At 48.9% G+C, this 12,179-nt stretch overlaps 1 protein-coding gene across 7 annotated transcripts in view; it reads left to right on the top strand.

The window, feature by feature from the left end:
* The first annotated feature begins 234 nt into the window (after positions 1–234).
* The window catches only part of LOC100983103 (surfactant-associated protein 3), a 40,575-nt gene continuing 28,630 nt past the window's right edge, over positions 235–12,179 (top strand). For all 7 annotated transcript variants that reach the window (XR_008620845.1, XR_008954819.1, XR_008954821.1 and 4 more), the window contains exon 1: positions 235–935. Coding sequence is in view for 1 of the 7 variants with exons in the window: in XM_055097480.1 (XP_054953455.1) it covers positions 894–935 (42 nt within the window). In the remaining 6 variants the exon portion in view is untranslated. The remainder of the gene's footprint in view (positions 936–12,179) is intronic.

The following is a 12,179-nucleotide window of genomic DNA, read 5'->3' as shown; positions in this document are numbered from 1 at the left end:
ACCCTACCCATCCCTAGGCCCCAACGGCTGAGAGGAGTGGGGGAGATTTTGCACACTGCACCCCCCTTCCTCCTCTCCCCACCCCCACTTCGCCATGTAAACACGAGGACTTTCTCGAGAGCCTTGGAGAGCCGCTCTAGTGGCTTCGGGCCCTGAAACCCCAGGCTGGGCTTTTTTGATGTTTAGCATCCCAAAGCGGCTCCCCACCCTGGCCCCAGCCTGGGAACTGGGAGCTGTGGGCAGGAGAGGAAGGAAAGCAGCTCTCTCAGCTAGCGAGGGGGTCAGGGACTGGGCCAAGCTCAGAAGCGAGGAGAAGAGCGAGACAGAGATGCTCTGAGCAGGGGAGACAGGGATCCCGGGCTGCTGCCGCTACCAACAAGGGTACACACTGCGGTCCTCAAGGCCAGGAGGGGGGTGGGGGCAGGGAATGCCTCAGCCAACAGGGCAGCGGCTCGGCCCTGCTGCTGGCCCGGTGGGAAGTAGCCTGGGGCCCCGCGACTGAAATCCGAGCCAGGCCTGGGCAGTCTCCGCTAGAAACGCTCTGGGCGCGCACTCCTGGAGACGCGGAGGCCCAGGCGCTCCAGACCAGTGTCCTTGTAGGAGGCTTCTTCCCGAAGCTTAGAGTTTGGCCTTTCATAGGGAAAGACTTGCTCGGGAGCCTTCTAAGGGATTTTAAATCTTCCTGGACCAGGGCTAGGGAGCTCTAGTGACAGTGTCTTGGTCTCGCATCCAACTCTCCAATTTTGAGGCCGCAGGGAGGAATTCTGAGACTTTAGAGGCCGCACAGCCTTCAGCGGGCTCACCGCGTCCAGGCGTCAGTGAGGGGCTATCTCGAGGCGCGAGTGCACAAAAGGTAGCGCGAGTCTCTTCTCAGGCGATCCAGATAAGAGGAAATGAGAGCCGGGTTTTCTGACTTCCAACTCATTAGGGACCAGGTAAGGTCAATGCTTTCTCTATTATGTCTTTATCTTAAAAGCGGGTCAATTTAAGATAAGGGAAAAAAAATCCAGGATCTGTGTGAACCGTGCTGATAAAGACTGACCCCTTTTCTGAACTAAAAGCAAGCCAGGCAGACATTCATTTTCTATAAACAAGAGAGTTGTGAGAAGCTGCCTTGAATTCTGATCATATGTCTCCAGACATCGCTCTCCCTTCCCTGCTCCCCACCCCCCAATTATTAGCGCGAGGAAGCAGAGTAGGCGATTTTATTTGTGGAGAACTAGAAAGCCCATTGGGAGATGAGACTCTGAGATGATATGATTCTTAGGCATGGGTTACTGGCTTGTTTAGTTCAACTAGGACTTTCTTTTTGAATGGAAAGAAAGTGACAGACACGGGTATTGGGAGGGAGGAGGCTGAATGTTTTCTCTGCTCGGCTAGATCCTGGTTAGGAGACGCTGGACACCATGTTCCTCTGGCTCTCCCTGCCTTCTGGCTGACGCGTTCCTCCTTGTGCAACTGTGTTTCTGAGACGTCAGGCCACCCTCTGTGGGGCCCAATTTGGTAGCTTACCTCAACTTGGAGCATAGAAAGTTTTCTGGTGCCCCTTCGGCCAGTTGCTTCTAGAAGGGGTATCTTATTTTCAGTCACCCTCTCTGGAAAGTTTGTCCACCCAAGCTGAGGGAATTGGATATGAATGGGAGTAGATGAAAGTAAGTTTTATTGAAGGGGGTCTGCATGTGCCCTTATCCTCACCTCATGTAGTTGTGTTTCTGAACTTTCTTTAATGAATCTCAAAGGAACGGAAAAAGAGCAGGTTCAGCAACTTGGCAGCACAGCTTTTGCCTCAGCTGAAGCCATAGCTGAAGTGGCTGGCTGCATTTCTCTCTGATAGTGACCTAATGCCCAACTTGGTGGGCATCGAGGCATGATCCTGGGCTCCTGCGCCTCTCCTCGTTTGCTAATGTTTCCCGTTTGACCTCTGCTTCGTAAGCATTTATTACCCTTGTTATTATGAGTTGTAGCAAAGTTTTGGAAAGGGTGAGATTTAAATTCATTTTCCTGTTTTATCTATTTTTGTTATTTGCAGGACCCTTCAACATAAATTGATCACTGTTAGTGCTCTGCCTGAAATATAAATAAAACATAACATAAATGTGGCAGGCAAAGGACTTGTTAAAGAAAACTCTTGCCTCCCACCTAAAATCCACATCTGATTCTGCCTACTCTGTAAGTGATTGCACACAGATTTCTATGTATATATGTACGTGTGTATAGAGGTATATATACATATGTATCTATCTTATACACATGTATATATACATATGTATCTATCTTACACACATATATCTATTTTATAAGATATTCAAAAACTGTAATATAGAATTCTCAGAGATTTTACAGAACCTGTTAGATGCAAGAACATTGAATAAATTCACTACCTCAATTAAGGTGTCTCATGAAAAAGTTTCCCTGAAAAATTCAAATAGACCAAAACCCTTTAGTTTTACCCACTTTAAGTCAGAATATTTATTTATTGTCATGTGAAACTCTGGATAACTAATTATGTTTTAGGAAATTTTAAAATTTGTTCCTAAAGAATTTGAACTTGGTGTCTGAGACACAGCTGTGGATAAGACTTTTTGAGACGTTCTATAACAACAACAAAAAAATTGTCCCTTGCCGAACTTATATTATCCATCTATAAAAATCATTGGTATAAATACTACCGCCCTGGGGCAACAACAGCAACAAACAAATGAAAACTGTTTCTGCTCCGCATTTGTTGCAAACGTCCTCTTGATTTCAGACTTTCAGCCTTCACATAGTAGTGGAAATAAGAATGCAGGTCTGAGTGTTGTCTGACAACAAGGAAAAAGACAAACTTTTTTTCTTCTCCCTTTTCCCCTCTATTTCACACATTTCTGGAGAATCCGGTCTTTGATTGTTAGATCTTGCTGCTAGTAACAGCTGACTGTTGGTGGAGTGTCAAACATTCTATTTCTAGAGTATTGGTGATTGTTGATCATTCATTTATATACAATCAGAGCTATCAGGCCACCAAGTATCTTTGGATATCCTTCCCCTGTCCCTGTGCTCTGGATCCAGTCTATGGAAAATGACCCACAACAGGTTGGCGTCTACCTTGTCTAGCATTCTCCCTCCTAATGCTGCTGCTCTAAAAGTCCAAAGCTCTAGGAAAACAAGGCTTTATTTGGCCCGCGTGCTACTGATTTACCTGATCTCACCAGCACACACGGGGCTGAGTGCGCGCGCGCAGAAGTAAACCTGGGAATTACCGTAATGACACGAAGAGGACCGAGAGCTGGTTCCTCTGAGCTGACTGCACGCTCTGCCACAACCCAGGAGACCCAGTCAATGTCTAAGGAACTGGATATGCCTATGTGTAAAGCGAACCTCGCAAAGTTATGGTCCCAACAGACGCTTCCAGAGCATTAGGTCTCTAAACAGACTTGCAGCGACAGACTTCTAGAGGAGACTCAAGCCGCAGAGGATTAAATCTCTCTCTCTGCCTGGCCACTTGATGGTGCCTCAAGGTCTGCAAGGCCTGGGTTGGGACTAAGGGCCTGGGGGGCTGGGCAGTGGCAGCTTCTTCTTTCCCTTCTGATTCTACTTCAGAAAGAATTGCAACTGTCAAACCACCGTGGTGCACACAGCACACATTCCTACCTCAAGCCACAGCAGACAGAAATTGTAGCTAGTTCATTACTACCCAGTGACCTGGCAGTATTAACTGAAATGTCGATTACTACTCCCCGGCAGCACTGTTCCCTGGCAGGACTCCTGAGCCTCGACCTGGGTGCAGTAAACTTTGGAAGTGCTGCATTGTATCATACCTACAACTCACGCAATAGATAAAACTCAGACATCTCTCTACACATCTACATAGTCCATTGGCTTCGTACTGAAATCAAACAGAAGAAGTTTTTGGAAATATTTAACAAAAAGCCAACCCACTCATGGCCATCATTTAGCACTGGGTAGGGGTAAAGAGAAAGAGAAACCCTTTGAGGTATGTGGTAGCATACAAACATGTTCACAGTAACCTTCCTGTATTAACCATTTTCTAACAATTACAGTGCCACATCAACACAGTTAGTTGTCGAAAATTCTCAACATGGCTAAATACTTAAGATTGCATTGGTGGTGTGCCTGTGAAAGCTATTTGGGGGTTGTGTATGTGGTTCTGCTCATTGGAAAGACAGAAGAGAGAAAGGGGGCTGGAAAGGATACTGGGAGAAAACAGAAACAACTATTCCTGGTGAAAGTGTGTGGGCTTCTGAGGGCGGTTGTGGCAGCTGAGAAGTGCTGGTTATATATAGCTGGGTCACAGTGATGGGGAGGTGGGGATGGTGGTGGATGACTGTGTCGTGTGCCTGTGGTGTTTAGGGGGTGATCCTAGTGGGGAGGGCCTGGGAGACGGCTGGGAGGTGGTGTGTGTACCCTGTCTGAGCTTTGGGCCGGTAACACAATGGCAACGTAATTATCTGGCTGAAACACGCTCAAATGGCAAAAAGTTGCAAAATAGATCGACCTCCCAGAGAAGAGACAGAGCTGGTTACAGAGGTCTGCAGCCATCATCCTTTTTTCAATACATTTTAAACAAGAGGATCTAGCGAGTGATTCTGATTCAATACACATAATCAGTTTGCAAGTCTTATTTCCATTTGAAAACAGGGCCATTTGCAATCATAAGAGCCGGACACGCTGAAAGATACGGAGCGCATTCCGAGCAGATGATGGGTGACAGAATCTGTAGGCAAGCACTAAATATTTTCTTCCAGCTTCGACCTTGTGCATCAGTCTTCTGTCCCGAACCATTTTAAATGGAATATTCCTGTTGAATATATAATTTAATTGCTTAGAAATGGAGACTCCATGGTTGGGAGGAAAAAACCGGCAAGAAAGGTGACAGAGAAACTATGTTGATTGTGCTTCTCCTCAGTACTGGTTAACAGTCATTTAACGAAGAGTCTACCCATTGGGTAGAAGACTTGATGGAAAAAATGAATTGGTTTTTAAGGGAACAACCGCCAGAAGGGGTTGCCGGGGCTAACATTCTCAGGCTGGAGCTGCAAAGCCCTGGCTGGGTGTGGCCGGGACTGGCGGGGAGTCTGCGGGGCCTTCAGGGAAGCCCAGGGACAACTCCGCGGCCTCCCAACGACGCCGCCAAAGACCTGGGGGCCCCTCGCGGCCCGGCTGTTCCGAATCGGTTGCCAAGTGTCTAAACTAGAAGTGTGGACACTTGAAATCTCGAGCTGTCTTAGGGTCTCTCGCTACGAAAGTTTGGTTTCTAGGACCAAGAGAAGCAGCTGTCCCAGGCCCTTCGTTTCCTGTCCGCAGCCTCATCCTCCCCGCACCCCCCAGCTCTCAGTCTCCCCAGTCCCAGTCCTTACCCCGCCCACCCGCGGCCTCTCTCCCGACACCCAGCCGGCAGCCTCGCTCTCGGCCCCCGCCCGCCCCGCGTCTCCGCGTACCCAGGTCCCCGCGCCCCGCCCCGCCCCGCCCCGCCCCTGCCCAGGTTCTCCCTCCCGTTCCCGCGCTGGGAACAGCCTCGGCCGCGCGCCCCCTGAGGACGCGGCCCCCAACCCCTCCTGGAGACCACACCGGCAAGTCTGGTGTGCGGAAGAGCAGAAACTTCCTCGGAATTTCGATCCCAGAATATACAAATATTAGTTCACTAGGTCACGACGATGATGCAAACTCTAACTTGCAGGGATTTTTAAAAAAGATCTTAACGCACAATCTTTCTTTGTACAAATAAACGAAACCAAACAAAGCCAGCGAACTACTGCTGTTTCCCTCGTGAATTTTCTTAAGGAAAAGAGAGATTCCGTCTCTCCCCAGATATCAACATCTAACGAATTTTCTAGGAGACTGAAACTCAACCTAATAATAGTATGTGCTTAATGCTGATTCCATTTTTGTTTCAAAGGGGGGTAATTTATTAGCTTCCTCAAAGTGGTGCCTCGTAGGCAGGTGTTGTGTTTTTTGATATCCTTGTAAAGCGTTTTTGCGTCTGGGAAGATCTCAGAAGAACCAATAAATAAGGTGTGTGTATGTTGGGGGGTGGAGGTGGGATTCTGTACAGCTCATGGCCCTGCTTGTTCAATTTCATGCAAAACTCATTCTAAAAGCCCCAGGGTTCTCTTTAATAGGGGCCAAATGGCAGGAACCCCAAAGATCTAAATATTTCATTCTTCCTCCCTGTACCTCCCTCACTGCGCCTTCCACCCCCAGCTATAAATTCTAGATTCCCCTCCCCGCCCCACCCCCACCCATCCTGTGGATAATTGAATGGCTCAGAGGCACTAATCTGCCCTGGGGTGAGGTGGGGCTGGCAGTGGAGGTAAGGCCTCCCACAGGCTCCCTGGTTCCGCAAAATGGGAGGACAGAGCTCCTACAACTGGCAGGAGGTGAGGAGGACGCTGGGACCCACAGGACCTAGTCTGCCAGGGGAAAGGGAAACAGGCTCCCCTGACTGAGGACACAGCCTCAGACCAGGCTTGGCTGGGTGGACAGGAATGTGGTGCCCAATAGCAGCAGAGATCCAGGGTAGGAAGTTGCAGCCATCTGACAACCCCATAGAGATATATTGCCCACATGACTATTTCTGGAAGTGGTGGTTGATTTGTGCTGATCCCTTCACACCCTCCCGGATCCAGGATATACAGCGGCTCGCTAGCCCAAGTCTTCAGGTGCAATCCCAGTCAGCGAGAAGAAACTTCAGCCTGCCCTCCTCAGGGAGACCCCTCCTGCCTCCCCAGTGTAGGTGTGTGAGACCCTCATTAGGACCCCAAGATCATGTGCAGGAACATCAAGCATCTTATTCTTGTATTTACAACCTGGTGTGACTTTATTATCTACTTTTCATCTGTTTCTTCATCCTTCCCCATTTTCCATTTCTTTATTCCAATGCCTATGTTTTCTTTGCTTTCTTGTCCAATTCCAGTCATGGCTGCAGTCCTACTTTATAGGCAATTCGGTATTGTTTATCCTAATGTCAGTACTAAAAGGAAAAGTAGAGAAAGTGGATGGGCTAAGTCATAAAGAATGAAAGCCAGTAAGGTCCATATGGGAGACCAGTTGGGGAGTAAGAAGACCAGAGAAGAGCCAAGGTCAGCCTATCAAAGGACTAGGGAGAAAAGCGATAGAAGCAAAGAGAAGCCGCAGCCTGGAGAAATTCAATTAATGTCAGTAGATGGGGAGGAGGGAGTACAGCCGGGACCCAAGGCATATGCCTCCCCTGGAGGGGCATAGAGAGGGATAAGGGGGAAGCAGATGTGTGTATGGCAGTCTGTCTCTGAGCTGAGGGGCAAAACCTAGAAAAGCTTGCCTTCCCTTCTTCCGGGCTTTAAGAAGGGGGACTGTCCTGCCAGAGCAAATTGAAAGACTGTGGAGCCCAGGGGTCAGGACCGGGAGTTCGCCTGCCGAACTCCAGCCTGCTCCTCCATCCTGGACCGCTCCGGGTTCTGTACCCCGTGGAGGAACAGATTCAAGGGAACCTGGGGGCAGAGGGCAAGGCCAAGGGGAGAGGAAATAGCTTCTAGAAACTTCTGTGGAGACAGGCAAAACTTTTTCTGCACACGTGTCCCACTCCTCCTCCCTGTAGTTTGGAGAGGGCATTTTAGAAAAAGAGTCCCTTGGTTTTCCCCGAACCTGAGGTTGGACAGCGCCCCCTTTATTCTCCGCGAGCGCGGCCTGGACAAAGGCGTCACTTGGAGGGCGCCCCAGCTGCCTGGGAGCTCCGAGCGGAGCCCACCCCGCTTCCCTAACCCGAGTCGTTTCCCAGGATGGAAGGCGGATCCCGGCTCCCCGCGATCAGGCTAGGCCGCGGGTTCTGGCTGGGCTGCACCTCCCCAGGTCCCCGCCCCCAGCCCCCACCCTCTGCCCCTCTGGCCGGGCTTCGCAGGGCTCTCGCAGTTTCGGAGTCCGGGGACCCCGGCGCAGGAGGAGACCTGGGCTTGCCCGGGGGCTCAGTGTGAGAGAAGGAGAGGGGAGTCCCCCACCCTCCAGGCTGCTTGGGGACTTCGAGGGGCTTGGAACCCGGGTCCTCCCTTTTATGAGGTTCACACACACTGTGAGATATTTTAGCTGCAGCACAACCCTTTTAATACCCAGCATGACACCGACTGTGTGAGCGAGGCCCTTATTTGGTTGGTGAACGCCGGGGTGCACATCAAGACGCTTCCCTGCCTGGGAGGCACAGACCCCTCTCCAGGGGCCCCGAGGCGGGCAAGCGAGGTAGCTGAGAGGGACCGCGGCCCAGCATCGGCTCGTCTGGGTGGGAGGGCGGCCGCCCAGACTTCCCGCGGTCGGCACCCCCTGCTCGGCCCCAGCCCAGAGGCCGCCAGCATTTGAGTCCCCGCCCAGCCGCGGCTCCGCCGTCGGGGCTTTCCCCCGAAAGGCCCAGGCGCCACCTCGCGAAGTCAGCTTGGCTGGCTCCTGAGCCCGGCTCTGCCACCCCAAAGCAAGGGGCCGTACCCGCGTCCTTCCTCGGCGACCCGCGCGCTCCCCTCCCTCTCCGTTAATATTCTCCGATAATTTCCGAGGCAAAGATTTCTATCTTTTGGGCGAATTTGTTTCATCTCTCTTGAATTCAGAAATGGAGCCTTCAAAAGTCTTAGTGTGTGTTTATTTTTTCTAGCATTCAAATGAATGCGAAGCCACGGATTGAATCCCGTCACTCTTTGGGGGTTAGCTTCTCCCGATATTTCACACGGAAAACAAAACTGGGTCCCTCTTATTTGTACTTGTCCTTAACCTTTGCAGCAACTGCTGTAGATGCGGCTCTGTCCATTCTCTAATAGATTTTACCAGGGGCTGGTGACAGAGAACTGATTTCTTTTCTATTAGGGTTTAGCACATCTTTGTTGAAGGCCTGCAGAATGACCAGGGATTAGATTTGCATCTCTTAGACGCCCTGTGTGGTCTTTGTGCGAAGCTTGTAACTGTTAAAAATGACTTGTTAGGAAGCGTGTGGGCTCTCATCGCTCTCCTTTTGACAGAATGATTGTGAAATTCAGATTGGCCCTGTAGGATTTAGCCCACAGATTCCACCTGAACCCTAAGCAATTAGACCCTAATCTCCCTGCAATCATATTTGAGTTAGGATTTGTTGCACTTTGTTTACTTCAATTAAAAGCAGTGGAATAATTTTTTTCCAGCTTTTAAAGTGAAATCTCCAGGCATAAAACCTTAGGACTTCTTAGAAATGCTTTTGGTAGTGATGAGGATTTCTTTTCCGTGTGGTTTCCTCCAAGTCCTCATGACCACCCCCTTCCTTCTCCCATTTAAGTGACTCGTTTTTTCCCCTGTTGCTCGCCAATGCCCAAAGCGTCTTCACAGGGGCTGAATTCGCGGCGCATGGGAAGAACTGTGTGGAGATGACGCCCAGCTGGAGGGGCGCCCGAGCTCAGGCCGTCGCCCAGGTCCCCGATGGGGATCCTATGTCCCGCTGCCGCGCGGAGCTTTCCCAACCCGGCCCGCTGGCTGACTGGCCCCCGCGTGGGTTCGGGCAGTGGGCGCCTGTCGGGCGTCTTTCTTCCTGCGGCGGAGCAGGCGCTTCTAAGGCGCTGGCCGCCAGCCCCGCGATACGGCGACTGAGGAGGCGGCGTGGTCAGCCTGACCTCAGCCTGCGTTCCGGGAGCCTCCCTCCCGCGCCCGCTGAGCTGCCCGCGGGGACCGGCTGCGGCCCTACTGCGCAGGGTCGGCTCCAGGGGTGGGGGCGAGCGCTCTTTTTTGCAGGGTCTTCCTCTGAGCCTGCACTGGCCCGGCGGCCATCGAACCTCCGGAGAGCTCGAGGCTTGACTTCTTCATCTCCTCGCTGGGCCCCAGAGGCCCAAAGCCCAGGATTCTGGGCGCAGCCTCCTGCCGGGCTACGCAGGGACGGTCGCCCAGGTCGTCAGGATCTCTGCCGTTTAACCCCGATGCAGTTCTCAAAAGCTGCCTGTAATTACTGTCAAGTCAGGTCACTTTAGTAGTATTTCTTGATCTGGGGCATCTATCTTCTACATTTGTTTATGTGGTACGACTTTGTCACTTTTATTTACCCAGAACATCTCTTCATTTGGGAGACTTGACAATGACTCTGGGTTATCGTTTATTCCATTTTGTTTCAGGACCACTTATTTGCTCCTAGTGAGTTTGATTCGATTCCCTAAATTACTGCTTCACCTTTCTCAGTTAATATTCATGAGCGAGCCAACTGCAGGATCTAAACAAGAGAAACGGAGGACTTCAATGCCATTTATTTTTGAAGGGGGAAGAGGGAGACACCGCTTTTTAAACTACCCAATAAACTTTTAAATAACAGGCGCTCTCATGGTCACTTGACTCAAAGAAGATATTTTAAAAAAATTATTGTATTTAATTGCGTAAGAATAAAGTCAGCCTACAACCTATCTCTATCTGTATTCCTGACTAAAAAAATTTGAGGAGGAAACACTTTGCTGAGACTTAGTATTATGTAAATGCAGAGCCATAGTAACTGGTTTAAGCAGGGAGCCCTCTCTTCCAATACTTTCTGAGGTGCAGTCTGCTTAAAAACAGACCCACCTCTTTAGATCATTCTTATAGCTAGTTACTCTTAACTTTATTAAGAATCTTTAAGAATTCAAGGGAATAAATGAGAGAGCCTCTGTTTTGAGATTGGGTGGTGGGGAGGTGGGAAAGGAGTTTTAGAGAGGAAGGGGAGGAAGGCCGTGGTGTAATAATCTCTTTGAGGTTTACCAGGAGAAGTCTTGGTCTCTTGATTGAGGATTCCTGCTTCAAACCAATTCTGTGTGTAGTTTAGTGCAGTTTTTCATTTGTGAATAGGAACTGTATCAAAACCCTAGTGTGGCCATGACAATTGGGTAATCACACACAAGGCATCTTTGCTAATGGAGAGATTCTGTAAATATGTTTCTAGTGAATACACAGATAACAGTCACAGTGGAAGGGTCAGGTGCCACAAATCATAGATTACTCTGCCAAGGGTTGCCAGCCATCTGAGGCTTGGAAGGACATTAACTGCCTTTGCATTCTCAGAATACTCTCCTCAGTTCATGATTTCACTTACTTGACCCTACTTCTGTTATTAAAAAGCTGGCAGGCACAATTAAGGGCAAGCAGGTTGGCTACCTACCCCTCTGGCAGCTCTCCAATATTCCCATTTAGCTGCCAGGAGACATGGAGAGGAGTGAATCACTCATGAAATCCTGTGGGAGCATGTAAAGTGTAGGAGGAAAACTTCAGTGGCAGTGGGCAGGTCCACCAGTGAGCCCCATCTCTAAGTCGGCTATCTCATATAATAAATCACTGGGGGAATTCATTCTGGGGAGGGCAAGGAGGGGAATGATAAGAGGTGACTTAGGTATAGGAGCTCTCACTCAGTTTCCTTGGAAAGTAAGTTTAAGCGCATTACTTGATAGTTCTAGTTTTGAAAACTGTCACAAATAGAAGTGGGATTCTAATTACTAACAGGGAACAAAAATCAGGAAGAGTTTCCCTTATCAGACAGTAATAAGGGGAAAAATCAAGAGCTTTCGATGAAATTTGGAGGACTATCACTTTTTTTCGACAGAGCAAACTTCTGGCTTTTAACAATTACTCCAATAGAGAAATTATTACTACATGGATAAGATTTAGGTACTCAGTTTTCAGAGTAATGTGAAATTGAAATTAGATAAACATAGTTTTTTTCTTCTTCAAATTAAAACAAGCAGGTATCTTGCATACAGGGGCATTGTAAAAGCAAAACACATCTCTCTCAAATATTAGTGTTGTGTTCTTGAGGATGTAAAATCTGGGAATGTAACATAAAAGAATTGTAAGGCTGAGACAAGACATCCTGGGTTCCCTTTGTTGGTAGATAGGCTCTTTTCTCATACTCTTACATTGGAAGTGGTTTGGGGATCTAAAATGAACTACCATCACTAAAGGCAAAGCCGTAACATTTATTATTAGGTACCATGGAAAGTAGGCTGGTTTCATCAGTGAAAGGGACTGGCTTGTATGAGAGGCCTTGTGGCACTTTTTGAACAGAAAAGAAAGGCACAGTTTATCGAAGTATGAGTGGCCAGGAGGGCTAGCAAAATGTATTTTTCGAAGAATATTATATTTTCTAATATGCCAAGGGGTCTTTAGATGTGAGATATTAAAAAACTAATTTTCCCCAAATTATGTTATCACATTATCATATTCTTTGAAGAATAAAGATAGACATTAGTCATCTA

Source organism: Pan paniscus, chromosome 15 (genome assembly GCF_029289425.2).
Source record: "Pan paniscus chromosome 15, NHGRI_mPanPan1-v2.0_pri, whole genome shotgun sequence".
In the NCBI taxonomy this organism is placed as follows: domain Eukaryota; kingdom Metazoa; phylum Chordata; class Mammalia; order Primates; family Hominidae; genus Pan; species Pan paniscus.
This window is presented reverse-complemented; position numbering and strand designations above follow the sequence as displayed.